Raw genomic sequence first — 24,747 nt, 5'->3', positions numbered from 1 at the left:
CAAACGAAGACAGAATTAAACAAGAGTCGAAAGGCTGTGCCTTCCTGCCTTATGTGCACAATGTAACAGACAGAATTGCCAGGCTATTGAGAAAGGAAAGTATCAAGACTGTATTCGGAACAACAACAAAGATACAGGACTTACTGAGGTCTGCAAAGACTAAGTTTCCTCTGGAAACAGATGGAGTGTATAAACTCAGCTGTTCCGGATGTGACAAGGTCTATGTAGGCCAGACAAAGCGGACTATCTCCAAAAGGATTTCAGAACACTTCAGAGCTTGTAAACTCGGCCACCCTGACAAATCGGCAATTGCCGAGCATTTGATTGACACCGGGCATTACTTTGGATTTTTTCCTGAAATCCTGGGGAGACCCAAAACTTATAGAGCACGGCTGATTACGGAGGCCATTGAAATTCATAAAAATCCCGTAAACATTAATAGAGACGATGGAGCTAAGCTCAATAGTTCTTGGTATCCGGTAATTGACGGATACACCAGAGCTAAACGAAGAAAACCACTTTAAATAAAAAATTATACGTTAATGTTAGCTCCGAGGGTTGGAGCTGGCAACACGGTATCACAACCTCATACATAAGCTCACATTTTAACACAACCTCAAATAATACATCTGCCCTGATGATGGACACTGCAATGTTGTCCGAAACGTTGGCTAAAGAAGGAGTTAGCGCAACACAGCATAACACCCCAAAAACAAATAACAAAAAAACTTTTGGCCGTGAAAATCTTAAATCATAATGGGCCTATGGCCTAAGTGCTCACGGGAACTATATGTAAACCGTCTCCGCTCTATAAATATATAAATAATTGTTTTTCTTACTTTATACAAGCAATTTTTTGTTTTCATATAAATTTCTATATTTTTTATTACGAGCTATAAATATAAAATATATTTATTGTTGTATCTAATTTCTTCATAAATTTCAATATTTTTTATTACCTACATTATTTTGTTTTAAATAATTATCTCATAAATTTCAAAATTTTTTCGATATATTTTTTTATATAATTTTCTTTTTATTTAAATATTTTTTATTAAGGACAATGTTTTGTTTTATTTAATTTTCTCATAAATTTCAATAAGTTTTATTACAAGCAATATTTTGTTTTTATTATAATCTTCTCATAAATTTCAATATGTTTTATTTTTACTTTGTCCTATTAGAGGTACAGGCAAAAGGAGGAAATCCATAATTGGTTTATTTTGGCTATATGTACTACACCTGTGTACAAACTGATAAATTATAAGCTGTCGATTTCCCGAAAATAAATAAAAAAAATTGTTTGTACTTCCATTTCCGGTTAAAATCGTGATGGTTTTAATGGTTCAGAACTAATTCCTTTTTCAAATGTGAAATCATTGTGTTTATTTGGATTTTTTTATTGGCTTGAAAAAAGTTTGAAAAAAGAATTGTCACTGAAACCTTTCGTTGGACAAATTGTATAATTCCTTATTTGATTTACAAAAAAATGTTACATGTAATATAATGTATATGGTCAAGTGAGCGGTATATCTATGCAGGGGGGTAAAACTCTGATCGAAAATTTGAACCGAAATATTGTGACGTCATATAATTGCCTAACTATATCCACCAATGAAAAACTCTGAAAGTCTATGGAATAAACTTTCAGAGTTTTTCATATGTGTATAGTATAAGTAGGCTCCGAATGAGAATTTTACTGTCTATATATTGGCATATCTATGGTTTGTTGGGACCAAATTGTTTCATACAAAAGCTTGAAGATATCGATCTAGTGAGTGGTTTATTTATGTATCCATGTGGTCAAGGTTCGTGCTGATGATGCGGTGCTGATTGCTAACAGTATGGAAGATCTACAGTCTCTCATGTCTAGGATGAACAAAGTAAGTATGATGAACGTTAGTAAGTCTAAATTCATGGTGCTTGAAAGAGAGAGTACGAAAACAGTGTGCAATAATACTAGGAGCAGGTGGATGAGTTAGTGTATTTAGGAAGTATGTTTAAGAGGGAAGTTAAGGCTGACAGAGATATTGAAAGAAGGGTAAATGCAGCTAATTCCATTAATGGATTAAATTAAAGAGGAAGTATGAAAGTAGACTGAATGCTGTAGAAATGAGATCCCTGAGGCTTATGTGTGGTAAAACCATGCATGATCGTGTGAGAAATGTGGAGATGTGCAAAGAATGCAAGGCTGATGTAAGCGTAATGAGTAAGATTAAGAAAGGGACGCTAGTTTGGGCACACAAATGGTTTCATGGTTTTTCGACAAGCGTCCCCGACATCTTCAACCTTTCACTGCTGTAAAACCATAATTTATAATTAAATAGGATAACGATTACAGAAAAAAAATTGGCTTAATTAAAAGAAATAGAAACACATTTTTTTAGACACGAGGTCTACTGTTCACAGAACTACTACATAGTAATACTATGGATAGCAAAGGACTCACAAAAAAGATGACGGTATCATCGTTTTTGGCAAATAAATTAGAAACACTTTTCTGGACACGAGATCTACTACTAATTAATAAAAGAAATAAATAAAGAACTACTAATAATACTATAGATAGCAAAAGGACTCACCACAAAGTTGACGGTATCATCGTTTTTGGCAAATAAATTAGAAACATTTTTCTGGACACGAGATCTACTACTAATTAATAAAAGAAATAAATAAAATAAATAAAGAACTACTAATAATACTATAGATAGCAAAAGGACTCACCACAAAGTTGACGGTATCATCATTTTTGGCAAATAAATTCACTATCAAAATGAAGGAGAAGAATGATAATGCGTAAACAAACAGAAACTGCAACAAAGCAAACCATTAGAACTACGCTATCCTTAGAAATACATATAAAGCTTTTTTAATATTAAATTGGGTATATAAATGGAGTTTTTACCGGCATGCTGTAGCGTTTCTTCAAAATGAGTGAATTTTCTACCATTTTGTCATAAGCTTTTATTAAAGTTGAAAACTCTATTGTATTTGAAATGCTCGAGTCGTACCAGGATTCGAGGTAAAAAGATGTTCTTTTCAGATCAGTGGCGGTTTTAGATTTTCCCTGAAAAGCCCTGCAGCTTTCATACAAGTGAGCATTTATGACTTGAAGTCTGCAATAACAAAAGCAAATGTCAACACCAAACTGCAAATGGAACAAATCAATGATACACATCTTCAGCATTAGAGCCCATTGGAACACGCCCTTTTTCCACAAAAAGAAGTCGATTGTATTGTTGAAAAGGGCCCATGCAGTATATATCAGGTAGAAGACGGCAATCTTGGGCCTTGTGATGGAGTATTGCTGGTGTTTCACTTGGAGGATATTGTCTATTAGCAATAGATTTTTATGGAATCTCATTTTGTATTCTCGGTACATCAGAGAGTCTACTAGAAGGATCACCAGTGCTGCAAATGTTTCCGCAAACTTCACAGTGCTGAAGATGATAGCTCTCAGACCGAGGCGATCTATGACCAAGCGAGGCCCACCGCTTAGATAGCGATCGATGCGGGCATACAAGGATATGCTCATGACGAGTATTGTATAAAGGCGCCAAGGCTTTCGGAGATAAATAGCACCATCTCGATATTCAACTGTGGAAAAACCTAAAAGCCAGTAGAATAATTTCATGTAGAAATGCACAAAATCGACTAATAGGCTGGTAATGGAAAACATTTTGTTTTCAATATATCCCATCCATCCTGGGGACTAAACTGAACTGAATAATACGTTTAAACCAATTGGCAAAACAATATGTGTACAAAAACAATATTGGTTTATGAAGGTACTCACATTGATTATAAAAGGTTAACACAATAATCGACCAAACCTTTTATTTTTGATGTCAACAAAGATAGTAATAATTCTGTAGACTGTATGAATAATACATCACAATGTACCTTGGACAAGAAAGATAAACATGTAAGATAGGAAATATTAAGAAATCGTATTATGGAGCTAGAAAGCGAAATATGAATATTTCTGAAACTATGTATAATAAATAAATAAATAAATAAAATTACTTGGTTTTAAGTCACTTTATTGATATATTTTTTGTCTACCTGTACTGGACGGGAGTCCGCACAAGACTGTAGATTTAGGCGCCGGGTCCAAACCGTGTCTTCAACCGATGAGAATGCTCCTTTACGGCCGATGATGATGATGATAGTAGTATATTTGATGAAATCTGCCTCCCGCACCCAGGCTTGGTGAATAGTGGGCACTGGGTGTGCTGTCGTCTCTGCTCACTTCTGGCGTTGGCGGTTTTCCAGAGGAGGGCCGGCTGGTCTTGAAGAGGTAACACCAGAAGATCTTGGAGCAGAAGACTTGGCGAGGTGAGGCAGATGTTGGGCAGGAGTCACTTGTAGATAATAAAACGCTTGGTTTCGGTGGTAAAGATGAACTAATTTATTTTCAATTATGTGGCTGCTTATATTTAATTAGCCTGACTCGCGCCCGACATTGGGCTTGGAGCCTAAAAGTGGTGGGGGATATTACCCGCGCCAACAATGAGTTTATAGGCCCCGACAAAATGTTGCATATTCATTTTGTCGGCAGCACTGGTGAAAGTAGTCGCTTAAATTTGCGAGTTAGAAAAGATTTTGAACGCTTACATGAATGACAATTACATAGTTTAAATGCATAGTAGTTATGAGAATGTGTATCTTGACAACTAGATTTTTTGTTTGCCAAGATACGACAAAAAATAAGAAAAGTTTGTAAATAAATGTGTAAATATGATCTCAAAGCGATCAAATTTGTAAAACATGTTAAGTTAGTATTTTTCCCAGGTCCCCCGTAACATAGCGCTCAGAAAGAGATAAGATTCACTATGCTACGAGGTTCCTGGATTTTTGTACACGCAAAAAAGGTAAAAAATATTGTTCAAAATTGGTTGTACATATGTGTGAAAAACAGCTTTTTTAATATCTCCTCAGCGGTAGTATATCGAAAATAGTGTTTATTTGACTACCGCCGAGGGGATGAACAAGTAAAATATAAACATTTGCAATATTTAAAAATTGATTTTTCCTAGTAAATTTTACATAGAAAAAATGCTGGACATCGATCCACGCGGCAGGTAAGCCGGCGACGCGGTATCGATGCCGTTCGTAGACAAAGTTTTTCAAGCGGCCGGGAACAAAATGGCCAGTGGCGGGGAGTGGTGATTTTGCCAGTGGCGTGGGGTAGGCACATTTTATAAAAGTAAAACAAATTTTATGAAATTAAATAATGTGGTCAACTACGTCTGTTACACTACCGGTTTCGGTACCTCCGTACGTGCCAGAAAAGTGTTTATAATTTATTTGCCAAAAACGATGATACCGTCAACTTTGTGGTGTGTTATTATAAAATTTATAACAGTCCTGATGATGGAGGAGACAATAAAATATAGCAGTAAAGTGACTTAAAACCAACTATTTTCGTTTCATTTATTTAAAATGTCAATTCACAATGTATTTGCTTCTTTTGAACAATTATAATAAATAAAATATTAGTCCCGGGTCGATCGTGAAGTACCAGATCACGTACCACCAATTAATGATCCATCGGGTTACTTTTACAAAAATGATTATATCATTTGATCCATGAGGTGTGAGCTCAATCGGCAACCATGATGGGTGTGGCAACCAATCAGATGTACAAATTTTGGAGAATGGACATCTTGAATCTTATTCTCACGACGGATAGTAAGTTTGTACCTAATCTATCTATCCTAACCGAACCATATTAGTAACTAGCAAACTGATAAACCTTCCTGCCACCGAGAACTGGTTATAAAAGAAAAGCTATATAAATAATAGCTATAATAACCTCCATACATATATCAGTCTCCAGTAATCGAAACCTGGAACCACAGTAACAGTCCGGATTAACCATCTCAATTTCTGTGTCGCAAGAATGAGACTTGAGATGACCGGTCTAGAAAATTTATGCATCTATGGTCTACCTACTACCTATCAAAGGTTGGGTACTCTCGTAAGGTTTTTCTACCTACCACCTATCAAAGATCGGGTACGGTTCACCTACCTACTGCCTGTCAAAGATCGGGTACTTTTGTAAGGTTTCCTACCTACTACCTACCAAAGAGTGGGTACTTTAGACTTCATCCAACCGTGTTGGCGGCAGCACATCGAACCATCTATGGTATTTTTTTCCACAATTTAAAAAACACTTTCGACCCAATAACTTCACTAGTGGGTCGTGTAAGATGATTGATCAAACCAACTGTAGTTTATATTTCATTCTGGGTCCAAATAAATAAATAAAAACTTGATCGAGACCAATTTCGGCAAAATTATTTATTTAGTTATTATAGCAAGTATCTAGGGCAAATAAAAAATTGTACATACTTGTTGGTAAATGCCCGGCATAGGGATAGTTTGTTTCCACAGACTTGGACTGGGGCTCAAAGATAACTAATTAATTTGTGGAAAAGACTTTATAAGGTTTTACAAAATAATTATTTTTTATTTGATTAATTAGCTAGTTTTTTGTCCCTTCTGGAAATTATCATTAACAATATTATGTAGGTATTTGGATAATAAGGGTGGGAAATTATAAAAACAACATTATCTTCAAAAAACTATATTTTATTTACAAATTTACAATTTTGTTACACCAGATGATTTGTGATAAGTTAAAGGGTAGGTCCATAGATATATATTTTAACTTCAAACTGAAAATACATAAAAACTATGAACCTATCATAAGCTTATCGCTATGGGATTTATTTATCAGGGATAAATACAACACCTAACTAAGATAGAGTCAATATTGTAATGCCGTACAACAAAAGAATTCCTGAGAATTTTACCGCTTTTATATTAGTAACATTGGAAGAAAATTAAAGTTCCAAATGATTATAAATAGCAATATTTTATAAACTAATAAAAAATGCTGGATAAATAAAAGCATAAAAGTTTAACCAAAATACAATTTGATTTACAAAAAAACTTTTAACACAAGAAATAAGCAGGTTTGACAACTGCTGTCGTAGTAGATCAAAGGTAATCGCACACATATTACCCCAGCACCAGATCGGCACTGCCTCGGCTCGAGCCGTTCAGAATTCTTTGTTTGAAACGCAACACTGCAATACACACTATCAGCATTGTAACGGCATCGCCTCGCGTGGGATAAGCTAGTGAAATGAGGCGAGGCGGTACCGATCCGATGCCGAGATGATATGAGTGCGATAATCTGTTTTCCGGTTCATGATAACCTCAATTCATTTTTTTCAAGTTTAACAAACTTACTTTATCAAACAGAAAACAAAATATTATAAAAATTCAGGAATCGAAAACTAGCTATAATAAATTGGTATCTACCACAGAACCAGATTAACTCATCGATAAAATCAAATATTTTTCTCAAGAACTTCCCACCAAATACATATATTTGGGATGTACAATAATATGTACTAATTCATTCAAATAAATTTCTTTGTATTAAATCATCACCTTGATTTAAATCTTAATAAAAAAATTCAGTTTGATCTTAGGCCCTCTTTCCACAGGAATAATCAAGTATCAGATACACATGTTGTGTACTCATGTCGCAAACTGCTTCGCGCACAGCCCCTTAACGTCGCTTTGAAATCACGAAACCCGCAACGCCACCATTCTTGTTAAAAGCCATGTTTAAAGTCTCGACGACTGAGTGGAAATCACCTCTACATCAGGTGAGGTGTGTTCACGATATGATATATATACATACAAAATAATAATGTATTAAGAAAAAAAAACTGGATTCTATGCAGATAGATAAATAATAATATATCTTAAATTAACATCTGATTGAAAATGTTTTATACACCTATCTAAAAAAATATAATTAATCTCAATGTCTCAGTAAGGATTCAAATTGAAATTGAATATCACGTCAAACTTAACTCTTTTTAAATTTTACCAATTTAAAACACAATAAAATATGTCAAAAGCATCAAATCTATTAATATACGAGATCTGTCTCATTCGCTTCGGCAAAAGTTATTACACAAAAATACTTTAAAAGTCAATTTCAGTTTTAAGAAAATGAATATAAGTAGCGAAAACACAATTTTATATTTAAAAAAATATCAGATTGTATAAGTCATAATAATATATACTTACACTAATCATTGAAACTTATTAAAACTAAATGTACGCGTCACAGAAGACTATTATTAGTTATGAGGCAACAATAATACTGTTGGCCTGATAAATAACACGGTGGTTTTGGCAAAGGAAAAGGATTTTTTTAGTATAATATGTATGCATGTACATATTATTAGTAGTACCAATAAATAATCAATATATTGGCTTTGATTCTCTCGGCTTAACTTTTGTCACATTAAAATCCATTCAAGTATCAAGCTCTACCGTCCAACACGAAACGTCCTTTCAAAATAAATGCGTAAAACTAAACGGAACTAAGGAACTATGATTTTAGGCTTGTACTAAAAATATCTGTTGTCATTGTTACAAAAGTAATTTTTGAATCCTAGACAAAAACAATGTAACACGATTCTGTGATTTGATTTGCATCAAAATATAAAATAATTACAAAGAAAAATTGTTATCATCTCCGTCTCGTCACTTACTTCAGTCTCATCTTCATCACAATGTGCTTCACAAACATAAATACCTCTTGTGCAATATTGAACAGTCAATCAATCCCACAGCATTTTCAATTTAAGGATCTCGAATTTCATTCAAGCCAACTAAAAAAACAATATTTCAAGTAACCTTTACTTATTTAAGTATTTTTTGTGCATATTTTACAATGACATACTTCTGGCTAAGTTACGACAAACAATAAATAGTATTATATTATAGTCAATTGTAATAATTTGACATATGGCTCGGAGCATATTGCCCAGGTTAGTAATTTGACTTTTAGAATGAGTGATTCTAGTTCTAGTAAATGTTTTAGGGAATTTCACAACTATTTACTATCCTAAATCGTCTTTAAAAATACATCAGATGATTGGAACATGGACCTGATGTCAGAGCAAACCAAATTATATGTTTGTATCAATAGTGAAAAAATTGAACCGCGTATTTTGCATGTTTATTTAATCAATGTACCACACAATATGATTAACACAAACATAATATAAATAAAAATATGCTGTAAACTAAGGAACACGCAATAAAATTGTCCATAATTTTAATATGAATATTTTGGACTCGGAAGGTTCTATTTAATTAATATTGATGCAGTTTTAATTTTATCACGCGATTTGCAAAGGAGTATTCTAGAGAATAACTAATAAATTAGTATTCCTCTGTGAATTCCGAGTCTTTAGTTAGCTGATGCACCAAACCTTGGCGCGACAGCCATTAGCCAGTTTCCACTTACTCAATCCAATTGTTGTTTTTCAACAGTTGGCCAACAGCAAAGCCTCTTAGGTCACGACAACGGAGATCTGTTAATGTCCCATTTAAAGTCATTGTGGCAAGTTGACAAAACAACAACCAACATCAAAAAATACACTCATTAAAGTTAAATGCGTTAACATATACAGTTCCGTAAGGCCGTTAATATTAGCTGTTGCCTTTGCCTAATCGTTGATAAACCTTGTTGGCTTGGTGGATTCGTTGGGGCATGTCCGCCATTAGGCTGCCAAGTTGATGGGCTGCGGGGAGTTGGCATTGCAGTCTCCCAGAGAGTGCCGGGGGCTGGCAGGGCCGGCGCAGCGCCCCCCGTCGCTGGGGCACATATTCCACTCCTCGTCCAGCTGACACGACTCTTCGCACAGCGCCTGCGAAGGATTCTCCTCCTCCGATATGAACTGCAGTCTCCTGTCCGAGTCGGCAGGCTGGAAAAGGAAATTTGCAAAATTAAAAACATGTATAGCATTATTACCTTTTACATTGTATCTAATATCAAATCATGTAAGTTTCTTGTATAAGTACTTTTAAACAGATTTTTCCTTAATGTTAACCATATTTGAAATCTATTTCATAATAATTTTTTCACTTTACATAATAAGCAAATCAAATACAAAACAATAATTCAATAATAGAAGAATTAAGGTTTTACTTAAGATCAAAGTGAACTTAGGACGGGTTGTTTCGGAGAATTTGAACAATTCATCAAATTTCAACGTTCATTTTCCAGTTCTGTGAAAGAATTTTTCAAGTTCTGTTTTAATTTCAGTTTTGTCAAGCAACTAGCCTATAATGAATGACCCGTCCTTAATATTTAATTTTATATAAATAAAAATATTATCTGTTAAAAGTGTACCACAGCAAATTGTATGGTCCTGCTGCAGGAAGTTTGATTCTAATCTCTCTTTCTGATGCATGTGCCATTTTTAGGACAACATAACTCAATACACACAGTTTTCTCATACATTAATGATAAAACAATAGGTTGCTGAAGAAATTACCACTTAGCGACGAGAGCCCGTCTCTGGCATAATAAAATATAATTTATGTAAGCTTGTTAGATTGATTACATCATGAAGTGTTAAACTCACCTTTTGCTCATCTTGTGCGTGTGTGTGTGCGTGGTGCACACGGTCGATGGTCAGCTCAGCCATTGCGGCAGCCAGATCGTTGGCTAGAGGTTCCTCAGGCGACTTCTCCCTGCGTTAGAAGATACCAAGCCTGGTTCAATTATCCACATCATTTCATAACACACAAATATCTGAACGATTGAAAACAAAAATAATAACATGCCGCATGCTATTTATTTATTTCATATTTTATCACTAAACAATGTGAGAAAAGTTTTACCATTAGTAGGTCTGATAAATACTTATTAAGGGAAATGACTTTTTTTTTTAAATAAACAAAAAAGCATACTAACTCAAAAGTCTGGGCCTGAGGAACATCCGTGTGCTCCTTTTCTCTGGAGTGGATTATCTTCAGAACCTTCAGCAGCTTGTTCACCAGATTGTCCACGAGGATGACCTGGTCCACTATGTAATTGGAGGATTTAGGATTATCTTCCATCTCTCTGTGTCCGAGGTAGTCTTCAGACATGCTGCACTCCGCTTCCGACCGCTGCCTCTGAAGAATAGCCTGCGACAGATTGTTCAGAGAATCATTCTCCGAGTAATCCAGGTGGGCCATGTCCATTCCTTGGTAACACTCCGTCACAAACTTATCTTCGGCTATAACAGGAGATAGTTCATCACCGCTAAAAGTAGTTAGGTTTTGTAGCGAGCTGCAAGAGTCTTCTTTGCTGAATATGTTGAGGAATTTGTTATCGTTTGTCTGTAAAAGTGATGTAGTCTCTCGGTGGTTGACTTGTCCTATGGCATTGGCGGGGCAAGACACAACGCTATGATGCGATGAGACGAGGTTCTGCGAATACGTGTCGGCAACATGAACATCCTCCAGGACACTCTCCATCATTAGGCAAGGTTCGGTCTCGGAATCCAGAAGGTCGGCAGAATTTTCATCTGGAATAATAAAATAACATCATTATTTTCTTTTACCAGGCAACTACTCAATACAGACAGAAACTCACTGAAGGAATTGGTAATAAATACTACTAACGGAATACTGCCATCTCATGAGATGCATGCAACTGTTGGGAGTGGAACACCAATAGATGCAGGGTATAAGAAGAGGATAAACAGACTCCAATTCACCAATGGTGCCAATGTCCAGCCATGACGGGGACCAAGGCTCAGATACCAGAATCATCGGGAAGACACATTGTAGAACCAGGAGATGGGAGGAGGAGCCAAATATCCAATGAAATCACTGTAATTATTTCATCACTCAAAAACACACATTCAACTGGAATCGACAATATATCCACTAAATTGATCAAACACCTCAAACCAATCATCACTAAGCCCCTTGAACATGTAATAAATCTAAGCTTTCAAACTGGCCTCTTCCCAAATTCTTACAAACACTCAACAATTATTCCTATCTATAAATCAGGGGACAGATCATCAGTGAATAACTATAGACCAATATCCTTGCTTAGTCCGATATCAAAAATAATTGAAAAAACGGTAAAACGAAGGCTATACAAATTTCTTGAAGACAATAACATTCTTTCAGGAAATCAATATGGCTTCCGCAAAGGTCGTAGTGCCGCAGATGCAATTGCAAATTTTACAAAAGTAGTCTCTGATAACCTTGATAAAGGCCGCAAGCCCCTTGCTGTTTTCTTGGATCTAGCCAAAGCCTTTGATACTGTCTCTCACCGCTTACTTTTGAAGAAACTCCTTCAGGTAGGAATAAAAGCTACTCCCCTTAAATGGTTTGAGAACTATTTAACAAATAGATCGCAATCGTCTCTTATAAATTCTGCTAAGGAATATAGAAGTACAAGTTTACCAATCACGTACGGTGTGCCTCAAGGCAGTGTATTAGGCCCACTTCTCTTTCTAATATATATAAACACTTTATGTAACTTGGCAATTGATGGAACTATAATTTCTTTTGCTGATGATACGGTAATCATGTTTGAATCTGATAATTGGAACTCAACTATGGAAAAAGCAAATAAGGGCCTAAATAAAGTAAAACATTGGTTAGACGACAACCTTCTGACTCTTAATATTGACAAAACAAAATACTTACTTTTCTCCATACGCAAAGTCACTACTCCTCAAAACTGTCCTAATCTTATCATTCACTCATGCCCACAAAACCATATTACCCTTACGCCTCTCCTCAATAATTGCTCATGCACCAACCTAAAAAAATCCGACCAAATTAAATATCTAGGGGTTGTTATAGATCAAGGCTGCCCAACCTTTTTAACAGTTGGGCGAAATTGACGATTTTGAATCACTGGCGGGCCACTGAATACCTGACGGTTCCTATTTCCATGGGGGGGGGGGGTTGTTAGAGAATTTCTATAAAACATAATTCCCCACAAAAAAAATTCAAAATGAGTGCTCCCCACAAAATATTTGAAATCCATGGGGGGGGGGTTGTTACGGAACTTCGCTGAGAAAAAATTCCGCGTACCCAAAATCATCATATGTGATTCCCCACAACAATTTTCGAATTCCATGGGGGGGGGGGTGGCTACAAGATTCCATTTCGGTTTAAAAAGTAAGTTCAACAGGTTAGATTTTTTCGTCGCTGATTCTCGTTCTAAATAGCGATAAATCGCCTTCGTTGGCAACACTGGTGACCGCGCGCAAGCTTCATTGTTTGTTTTACCGCGGGCCCGCGACACTTTTTCAAATTGGGGGATTGGCGGGTTTTTTGAAAATGGTTCACGCGGGCCACTTATAATTCGTTCGCGGGCCACATTGTGGCCCGCGGGCCTGGGGTTGGGCAGCCTTTTTTTTTTTTTTATAGTGATTACCTCACAAGAGTCCCAACTGCTCCCGTCTGGAGCCAGTGAGACTATGGCATCCCCAATTGGGGGATGTTGTGAGGCTGAAGGTAAGTGGGGAAGGGAAAGAGGAAGGTGGGGAAGTACCTGGCTATTCAGATCTAGTCACTAAACACGGCTAAAGCCATTTGGAGCAACGTTTCAATTCTGAATGGTGGTCTTACACCAGGGCGATACTGGTAGTATCTTCCACTCTGGAACGTGCCGCAAATAAAAGCCTTGTTATAGATGATCAACTACGTTGGGAGGATCATGTCAATTTCATAACAAAAAAACTCCGCAAATTGTGCTATATATTTCTCTCTCTCAGATCAATCCTGAACCTTCAAACAATGAGATGCATATATTTTGCACTTTTCCAATCAATAGCTACATACGGTATCGTGGGATGGGGAGGCTGTGCAGCTTCGATTATTAATCCCATGATCTTAATTCAAAAACTGCTACTAAGGATTATATTAACCCTTAAATGCATACTGTTGCAAAACTGCAACATACCGTTCAAACCACCTTTAACTCTTTGGTGTATACTTAATGCATGCCGTTTTAGAATTATCAAGTTCACGGTAATATATTTTATCGAGTGGCATCACCTTTTTTTTCTTTCGCGAATGTCAAATGTCACTTTTTCTTTAACAAAGTGAAGATTCTCGAAAATTGGTTGCAGGTTAGAATTACAGTTTTGTTTTGCTGTTATTATTTTGATTTTCTTAGGTAAGTAGATACAATAATACAATACTTATATGTAATAACTCGTATTTTTCCAGTACACTTATTAGTTTTGAGAAATTTTTTTAGGTTTTTTATTTTTTTTTCATACCTAAATTATTCATATTAATTTTTATTAAATAAATGGTGTTGTAAACCTGCAACAATTTTTTTAAAATCAAATATTAATAAAAAAATACAAAAAAATAAAATTCTTTATATTTCCTTGCATATGCATGTAGATATCTACAAAATATATATTTTTCCAGAAAAATAAATAAATCATGCATTTAAGGGTTAAAATGTCACCCATCTCACCCTTCAGATCCACTTTTTAAAAAATTCGCAATCCTAGACATTAGACAATTATACGTTAAGACAATTCTTATAAACATAAGGAAAAATGATTTAACACTGCATCCCACTCGGTGAGTGAATTTTTATGGAGTGATTTTCAAGGCATTGAAATAATGCCATACGACTTCAAAAAAGCATACACAAAAGGTAATGTAAGTTTGTAATTACCATCTGAAAGACGGCAGGTGGTGCTGTTTTGTGTAGTGACTGGTGGGGGGTGGGTGGCCTGAGGGTGCGGGGGGTGGGGCGGGGGGCTGCCGGGGGAGCAGCCTTCACTGCTGGCGCTGCGGCTGAAGGCCTCGTTGTGAAATATCACATCCTGGAAACAAAACAAAACATGTATTACAGTAGCAATATTAACATACGTCAAAAAAATATTATGCAATTTTCATCCTAGCATCCTATATCAATACTATATTGACGAAATTGTCAACTACGGTCAGTTAGATTTTTGCGAGCACAGTCAGAATATGACAGCCAGTGCTTTTAGTGCCGCTGCTTTTAGAGTAGCCTCCACAAGGTGTCTACTTTGTTAACAATGTCGGTCGTTACGCAAAATAACTGGCTTTTTAATTAATGGAGGTGAACCATCGAAACTCTTAGAATTGAAAGAAATCGTGTACACAATTCATCAACAGATGCGCCAGTGTTCCCAATGTATATCGATTTTTAATTTATTGCATTATCAATATCGGTCTTGCTATCGACCGCGCGACCGTGCTTGGGAAATCGGTATAAAATTATCAGTAGTTACGCCTATCGATCTGATATTGTAATGTTATCGATTTCACTGTACTAGAGTTACCAGTAAATTAAAAACTAAAATAATTTCATATTTATTTTATTATTTATTTATTGGACAATTTGTATAGCGCCGCTTTTGTGAGATATCACCTCAGGGGCGCTTTACAGTGGATGCAGGTGTTACAAAAAATATAAATATTACAAAAATAAAGTGAAATTAAGTTAAACAAAATGAAGTACAGGAACAGGCAAAGATATTAGAAGAACGAGATGTGCTATGAGCAGTTCATACTGTGTGGAATTGTTTTGCCCAGTGTCGCCGGTTTTGTTCACCAATACTACTGCACACCTTCGCTTGCGCTAAGGTATCCGCACTAATACATAGAACAGATTTCTGTGCGTACACGTCCTGATAGTATTTAAAGTACCCTAATTAGGTAGTACTCCGCCTACGGTCCGGCGGCCAACATAGCATATCTCGTTCTTCTAATATCTTTGGGAACAGGTGACACGAAGATAGAAGATAGAGACTCTGCAGCAAGATTCCTAGGTGGTGGGGAAACTAGACCAGCTTGTGCAGCGAAAGAGTACACCGCATCCACCAACAGTGCCAGCACGAGGTTCGTCATCCATCCAGGTATGTGTCTGCTGCTAATAAAGCGCTGACACAGTATCCTCACATATATACCAGACCTTGGCAGCACCGCTGTGACGTTCGGCAATTCCATCATTCATCTCCATGTAGTCTCGTTCCTGGTGATTGTGTTAGTGGTGCATTGTGCCCGCAATAAAAAGCGACGGTCGGGATAATAAATTACCCTGAGCTTAACGAAACACTTCTTAGGGCCTTCAGAGTTTCCAAGAATTCCGTTTGAAAACATTTGGCGTACCTACAGTAACCGATCCTTCATAGTGATAGTTCTTAATTTATAATTATTATTTAATGAGGAGACGTTGCACTCATATCAGATTTCACAATAAGTTTAACACTAATTGAGTAGTTTTATATTTAAAAATAAGTTAATCCTTTCTGCTCTCCAAATAAGAAACCAAATGAGCTTTAAATTGGTTTATCTTAAAAACATCGATGACATATTGTGGAAGTTTGTTCCATGCTTCCACTACTCTATTTGCAAGTGTTTTATTTTTTTTATTGTTGATACATTATTTTACAATATTTCATATTCTTATTCGGATTCGAACTTTGACAGTTGAAGAACTCACTTGTCTTTTTTCCGTTCGAATACGAAAAAACCTAATTTTATTGCCTTTTTTCGGTTAAAACTATATTTTTTGTTCTCTTTGAGTGCCTTTATTGCTGACCAAGTCCAGTAAGTGTTATTTTATATTAATATACATTCCTTTTGCCCCAATGGCCTTTGCCATGGGTAAAAAACCACCAGATCCCGTCCCTCCTGATCCTGACCCTGTTAATTTTGATAATGACATTGCTAGCGAGGTTGAAATAATGACTGATTCCTCTACTCCCAAAAAACGAAAAGTTAGCGTCCTTCCGAAAAAGGAATCTTCTCAGGTTACAGTTCCTGTAGAGACTGCCGCTCCTCCACTCGCTTCACTGTACCCGACTTCAGCAAAAGCCCCCTTCATCGTGTATGTGCAAAACAACACACAAGGCCACTCACTGCATCCCCTTGATTTCGGTAAATTTGTTGGAAAAAAACCACTTGGCATTTCCCCAGGTGGTATCAGATCGGAAGGAAGATTTCGCATTTGTGTAGAGTTCACAACTGCACTCAATGCCAATAAATTTATAAATTCCATTGACTACCTCTCTGCCAAAAAATACAAGGCTTACATCCCTTCATTCAATGTCTCCCGCATGGGTCTAGTGAGAGGTATCCCCACAGACCTATCCGAGGAAGAACTTATCACGGAACTTATTATCCCAGCATCTTCGGGGAAAGTTTTAAAGACTAGGCGGCTGAATTATAAAGATAGGACTTCCGATTCTATAGTTTGGAAACCCTCCCAAACTGTAGTTCTTACATTTGAAGGCCAATCTCTTCCCTCTCATGTGTACCTTTTCCACAACTCTCTCCCAGTGGAAATTTATTCATACCCGACAATTCAGTGCTTTAACTGTTGTCGGTTTGGCCATTCCAAGCTATCATGTCGTTCTTCTCCTCGCTGCTTTAAATGTGCAGAAAGTCATTTAGCAGAGCAATGCCCCTCTCCTTCCAATCCCCCTACTTGCATCAACTGCTCAGGCTCTCACACAGCCATAAATCCATCCTGCCCCGAACTTTCACGCCAAAAAAACATTAAAAGTTATATGGCTTCCAATAGCGTATCATACTTCCACGCTTCTAAAATAATAGCTCCCTCTAAAAAATCTTTTGCTGAAGTCGCCTCTCAACCCCAGTTAACTCAAAACATTATTACTCCAAACTCGTCATACAGGAAGACTGTAATGACGAAATCTGCATCTCGTCCTCTTAAAACCCCCGGATATGATCATCTTGGCCATAACTCCCAGCTCTTGTTCCCAAATGGTAACATCAGCTCCTCATTTCCACAAAATGCCGTCTTTCCTAACAACAATACTTCGAACTGCAATTCCTTTATCCCTGATTCAAATGGCAATTCTCTAAATAACATAATTTCTAATGACAATTCTAATATTATTCAAACTCTCATCATGTTACTGATCTCTATAATTAATAACAATAATTCCCTACCGTCCAACGCTGCCTCTTTACTCTCCTCCTTAAATTCTCTTGTTTCCAATGGCTGCCCTGACAGCAGGGATTCTTCAGTGGAATAGTAGAAGCGCCTTCTCCAATAAGGCTGACCTCATCCGCCTTCTACAATTACACACAATTTCTATTGCTGCCATCTCTGAGACTTGGTTTAAACCGTCTCAGCTCTTCAAGGTGAGTGGCTACCAATGTCTGCGGGACGACCGCATTGATGGGAAGGGTGGTGCAGCCCTTCTAATCAAAAACTCCCTGTCCTTCACCCCTATTTCCATTAAACCCCCAGATTCATCCTTCCAGTTAGTGGCAGCTACTGTCTCTAATATTACATTTGTATCCCTCTACATTCCCCCTTCTACCCCATTTGACATTTCATTATGGACCAACATGTTTAGAAAAATATCTTCTCCCCTGGTCATTCTGGGTGACTTCAATGCCCACTCCCCTCTCTGGGGTTCTTCATCAACGGATCCCTCAGGAATCAAAATAATTGACCTTATGGACTCCTTGAACATGTGCCTTCTAAATGACGGATCCCCAACAAGGTTAAGTCAACCTGGGCAGAGCCCTAGTGCGGTGGATATAACTCTTTGTTCCCCAAATATATATCCAATAATTTCCTGGAGAACTTCATCAGACCCCTGCGGCAGTGACCACTATCCAATTATTATAAATCTGGCTCAAGGGTTAAATACTAACCTCTTTAAAAGAAAGCCAAAATTTATCACAAAAAAAGCCGACTGGTGCCATTTTAGAGAATCTGTCCAGGGTCACACCCTTTCCCTGCCTACACCTTCTTCAGATAACTGCACCTCCTCTTACAAATCTTGGTCTGATTCCATTCTAAAATCTGCAGACAAGTCTATTCCCAAATCATCCCCTGTAAGCACGAAGGCTCACCCTCCCCCCTGGTGGGATGAAGAATGCCTTCGAGTGCTGAAGGAGAGGAAAGCGGCCAATAAGATATACTGCCAACAGATGACAATGGAAAATTTCTTGAAAGCCAAGAATGCCCAAGCTGTTGCTAAACGTACATTCCGTTTAAAAAAAAAAAACAGCTGGCGTAATTTCTGCACTAATATATCCCCTGCTACTCCGGCGGGGGAGGTTTGGTCCATGATTCGCAGGTTTAGGTCTTCCTTTTCCCTGCCGAAGTCATCTCACAATTCTGGTATTTGGATTTCTGACTTTCTTAACAAAATTGCTCCCCCTTATGTACCTAATCTTGACGAAGTGCCTGTTTTATCTTACTCCCCAAATTCTTCATCTTGGCTAGATGCTCCATTTTCCATAGACGAGTTAAAAAGAGCCACGGAAGACCTAAAAGACTCGGCTCCGGGCAATGACGAAATCTTGAACATATTCATCCGCCACACTGATGACGATTCCCTTTCCTACTTTCTCTCTCTCATCAATATCTTTCTGGACTCTGGTATTATTCCCCCGGACTGGAAAATTCAAAAAATCATTCCCATTTGCAAAAGTACCAAAGATCCAAGTCTAGGCTCAAGTTACAGACCGATTGCTCTCTCTTCAACACTTTGCAAAGTAGCTGAAAGAATGATTAAGAATAGATTAGACTGGTTTTGTAGAGAAAAATCATATTCTTCCCCCTTCCCAGTTTGGATTTAGAAAGGGTAAAAGTACCCTTGACAACCTTTCCTCTCTTGTTACAGATGTCAATTAGCGTTATCTAAAAACGAATATTGTATTGCAGTATTTTTAGACATCTGTGGAGCATACGACAATGTAAATATACCCATTCTTAAAGAAAAGTTACTGGCGATTGGCATTCCTCCTAAATTGGTTCAATTCATTATGAATTTGCTCTGCGAAAGAACTGTTTTTGTAGATGGATCCGAATCCTCTCCCCACATAAGACAAATATTCAAAGGACTCCCGCAAGGGTCTGTCTTAAGCCCGATTCTGTATAATATTTACACATACGATCTGGAAAAATCTATTAATTTTATGTGCAACATACTCCAATATGCTGACGACTTAACGTTTTACAAAATATCCGCCAATCTTTTCATCGCAGCATCAGCAATTAACAACGCTCTTAGAAAACTCTTGGCTTGGTTAAATAGTAATGGTCTTGAACTTTCCCCTGCCAAAAGCAAAGTTGTCATCTTCACTCGTCGACGAAAGCTTCCGGATATTCAGGTAATATTTGGCGATGAAGTGATCCCTATCTCGAAGGAAGTTAAATTCCTTGGAATGTTTTTGGACTCCAAGCTTACTTGGAACTCTCATATAAATCACGTTGTTACAAAATGTGAAAGCAACATCAATCCCCTCAGATTTCTAGCAGGAGTGTGGTGGGGATCCCACCCAGCTTCATTAAAACTTCTATACAATGCCCTCATCCGAAGCCATCTCGATTACGGATCTTGTCTGTTTGATCCAATGTCCACTTCAAATTCTCATAAATTAGATAAAATCCAGTCAAAATCACTTCGCCTTGTCTTAGGAGCCATGAAATCTTCTCCAATCAACGCAATGCAAGTGGAATGTTGCGAACCTCCCTTACATATAAGAAGGCGATGCCTAGCAGAAAAATATGTTTACAAAACATGTTCAATAACATCCCATCCCTTGATTCCTATACTTCAATCCTTAAAGTATGATGTTAATTCAAATCACTTTTGGAAAAATCATACCCCTCCCCTTTTTTATGATTGCTACAACTCTTTCCTGGATTTATCTACAAACACCTATCTCAATGAATCTCTTCCCTTATACTCATACCCCTATGAAAGCCTTACTTTCTATCCGAAGGTCCATCAATTTATAGGAATAAGTAAAAAAAACATTAAAAACTCAACTCAATTAACCTTTTCTATGCGTCATTAATTTGTATCACTTCGTTCACACGCGGGGCTATTTATTATCAATCTAATTTATGACTTTAAACAATAATCACGCATGGATTTTAAAATTTGTTTTAAAAAATACGTCGCTTATGTCTTGAATTATCTTTTCAAGTATAAATAAACAATCCGAACATCAATGGGGCTTGATAAAAATTCGAAGTATATATTCATAATGTAACTGATATGGTTTGCCCGGGCGGCCATGTTTATTTCAAGGTTAACGATACACATGATTATAAACATGCCGGAGTAGAGCTCTTCAACTGTGGTGCGATGTAAGTGGTTGATTTATGGGTGCGATGTCGCGTTTGACTGGATACATGAAATATTGACACACTTAAAAAGGTTCATATAATAAAAAATAACTACACTTAAATTTACAAAAATAATGAAATAATTTTTCTGTTATTATGTCACCGTAAATATGTATCACTCAATATATTTTTTTATCGTGATTTTGAAACAGTTCTCAACGCATAACGGCAGAATCATGGCTTTCATGTATTTCAGCAGCTTCGCAATTATTATCGACATCAAATGTCCTGAAAGAATCCAGTTCAAGGTATGCTGGATGGTATTTAAGTCACTTAACGGAATGGCTCCGGCTTATTTATCAGAATTGTGTATTCCAGAAGATTCCAACTCCCGACAATCAACCCTTAGGTCAGCAACGTCATCAGCTATCGGAAGGTTGAAGGAACCAAAGTGCACACCAGATACTAAGTTCGGTGAGCGTGCTTTTGCCGTGTCAGGACCTAAAGCCTGGAATGGACTGCCACATGATTTGAGAATGATCGCAGACTCGACAGAATTTAGGTCTAAACTTAAAACGCACCTTTTCAGACAGTCGTATCCATAATTTCAGAAACCTAAACTTTCACAGTTGACGGCAATTTAAATTTAAATTAACAAAATGTAAAAAATACTAAAAATAAAATAAAATAAATAAAAATAATAATTAAAAATAAATAAATAAAAACGATAACAATTTGTAGGCTTTTAAGACAGTTAAAATACATTTAAATTAAAATAAAAAAAACTATAGCAGACTTAAGATCATGCGACGATCAGTGTTTTTTGATATAGTGTCCTCTGCGTGCAGTTCTATCTTTTATAAGCATAAACTTTTTAATATAAGTGTGTTTGTTGGAAGTGACTTGCCAGGTAAGTATGTTTTGGTATCATTTCTAAATAACAAAGGTAGATCCTAGGAAATAAATTGTACAACGCCCTTGAGGTGATTTTTCACAAAAACGGCGCTCTACAAATTATCCAATTATTATTATTATTATTATTATTATTATCACTGTCACTAATTTCAAAATCTGAATCTATTTCTAAAGTAGCACCAAATATTTCTTCGTCATTAAGACCACGACCCGACATTTTGTATTTTGGCAATAAAAATACTTTCAAGAATTGATAAAAAGTCAAACTTGTACAACTTTACACTTGATTTTTCACTATAAAAAAGTTTTAACCACGTATCTTTATTTGAAAATAATCTAACACTGACGAAATTTTATATTTCTTCAATAGTTTGAATGAATGTATGTAACTGAACTTATTTTAAAATGTGATAAATCAGATTTAATGTACACTGTAATTAAAATAGTTCATATCCACGAAAAAGCAAACAATAATTCGATAAAACAATGTAATCTACACGGCGAGCGTCTCTGTTTGAGAATCTTATAAAATGCGCCTGCGCAATAACGTGTGTAAAGACGCGGGAAGAATTCAAACTGATTCATTTTTCGCTCTGAGTTGGAAGATCCCTTCAAATCTTTGTATCCATGATTAGGATACGTATTATGGATAAATATCGTAAGATGTCAGTAGTGTAAAGATGTGAGATTTTTTAGGAGTATAAGTTTTACCGTGCTCAAGCATGTTTCATACCCATAACGCCGAAGAAACTTTGCGTCGCACAGATGTGCCACCCGCGTACAGGGCATGTACAGTGCGTCGCAGGCGTGCGTCTCCCGCAGAGAAAAGGTTAAATAATGCAGAATTTAACACAATTATTGAAAACAACTGGCCAAACTACATAAAATTTTTCACAGATGGCTCCAAACTCAGTCAGGACTCCCATTGCGGGGCCAGTGTCTATGTTCCTCACAGAAAATTGTGTTTCCCACACAAACTTCCCAAAGAATGCTCCATTTTCTCTGCAGAATGCATAGCTATCATAGAAGCTCTTCTACTCGTCAAATCATTAAATATTAAAAACGCACTCATCCTTTCAGACTCGCTTAGCTCACTACAAAAAATAAGCGCATCCCCACTCAATTCCAGTAGCGACTCTCTAATCTGCTCGATCAGAGACCTACTGCATTCCATGTCACTGGTTCATGCATCAGTGGTCCTAGCCTGGATACCGGGACATCTCGGTATTACTGGGAATGACATGGCTGATCATGTAGCTAAGGAAGCCACTGCCCATGGTCCGTTAAGTGATATCCCTATTCCGGTTAGAGACCATTTCCCTATTCTAAAAATTAAGTACCAACTCCAATGGTCTTCTGAATGGAAAAAATCTTCTCTGATAAAAGGTCACCAGTACTCATTAATTCAACCTTCTATTCCTGTTAAGCCCTGGTTTCACGAATACACTACCATGCCTAAAAAATATATTTCTTCCTTAACCCGAATGCGGCTGGGTCACACTTGTTGTCTTAGCCATCTTGCCAGGTTCCACATAGTCAGTTCCCCGTACTGTGATTGTGGGTCAGAGGATACTCTGGACCATAATTTTTTTGAGTGTCCTATCAATGACCAATTTCCAAACTTCATGCATGAATTGGTAAAACTTGATATTAAATTGCCTACCAGTATTCCCTGCCTTCTTAGTTTAAACACTCCTGAAATTTACCATTTGTTGGCAAAATTTATTTATAAAAATGGCCTTAATATCTGACCATAATAATAAATATAAACCAAATTTCTTTCACTTTCATTTGTATTCACTTGTTCAGGTTCCTATTTTCATCTATTTTTACTAATCCCAATTCTGCATATTTTGACTGAGTTAAAACACTATTCTTTATGCATTTGTATATTTTTCTTGATCCTTTTATTGTATTTGTTTATATTCATATCATAGAACTGTTTTAAAAAAATAATGCTTCTAATTTTGGAAAAATCTGTTCTTTTAAATAACAAAAAATGCCCACTACTATTGTGCACAGGTTCCTATTTTTATAATTTTGTAATTACCCATTATTACCAGCTCTGTATTGTTTTTGTTAAGTTATGTTTATGTTACACCCATGTTATGTTTATGGTAGGTTTATGTTTATGATATGTTATGTTCATGTTATGTGCATGTTATGTTATGATATGTTTATGTTATGTTCATAGTATGTTTGTGTTATGTTTTTCTTTATGTTTTATAATCACATTTGTTTACTCCCATATGCTGTGTTTGTTTATAAGATTGCCCATTTCATAATTCTATTTTTAAAAAACGCTACTAATTTTAGAAAAATCTTTGGTTTAATAACGAAAAGCGCCCACTTATATTGTACACAGGTTCCTATTTTTATAATTTTGTAATTACCCATTATTACCAGCTCTGTATTGTTTTTGTTAAGTTATGTTTATGTTACACCCATGTTATGTTTATGGTAGGTTTATGTTTATGATATGTTATGTTCATGTTATGTGCATGTTATGTTATGATATGTTTATGTTATGTTCATAGTATGTTTGTGTTATGTTTTTCTTTATGTTTTATAATCACATTTGTTTACTCCCATATGCTGTGTTTGTTTATAAGATTGCCCATTTCATAATTCTATTTTTAAAAAACGCTACTAATTTTAGAAAAATCTTTGGTTTAATAACGAAAAGCGCCCACTTATATTGTACACAGGTTCCTATTTTTATAATTTTGTGATAATCTACTGTTACCAGCTGTGTACCGTTTATTTTAAGTATGTTATGTTTATGTTATGTTATGCTTATGTTATGTTATATTTATGTTATGTTATGTTTATGTTATGTTTGGTTTATTTATGTTACTTTATGT

The 24,747-nt window shown here is 36.3% G+C and overlaps 1 protein-coding gene across 1 annotated transcript in view; it reads right to left on the bottom strand.

Moving 5' to 3' along the window:
* Nucleotides 1–6,584: 6,584 nt before the first annotated feature.
* Nucleotides 6,585–24,747, bottom strand: part of corn (microtubule-binding protein cornetto) — a 129,543-nt gene continuing 111,380 nt past the window's right edge. Inside the window, exons 5-8 of the mRNA XM_089634266.1 lie at nucleotides 14,546–14,696; nucleotides 10,805–11,402; nucleotides 10,473–10,581; nucleotides 6,585–9,809 (exon numbers count right to left, since the gene is read on the bottom strand). Of these exons, the coding sequence (XP_089490392.1) occupies nucleotides 9,606–9,809; nucleotides 10,473–10,581; nucleotides 10,805–11,402; nucleotides 14,546–14,696 (1,062 nt within the window). The 3' untranslated portion in view covers nucleotides 6,585–9,605. The remainder of the gene's footprint in view (nucleotides 9,810–10,472; nucleotides 10,582–10,804; nucleotides 11,403–14,545; nucleotides 14,697–24,747) is intronic.

The sequence above is a fragment of the Hesperophylax consimilis genome, chromosome 8, assembly GCF_061612785.1.
Source record: "Hesperophylax consimilis isolate HC1 chromosome 8, BYU_Hcon_1.0, whole genome shotgun sequence".
Taxonomy (NCBI): domain Eukaryota; kingdom Metazoa; phylum Arthropoda; class Insecta; order Trichoptera; family Limnephilidae; genus Hesperophylax; species Hesperophylax consimilis.
Note: the sequence above shows the minus strand (reverse complement) of the source record. Positions and strands in the feature narration are given on the sequence as shown.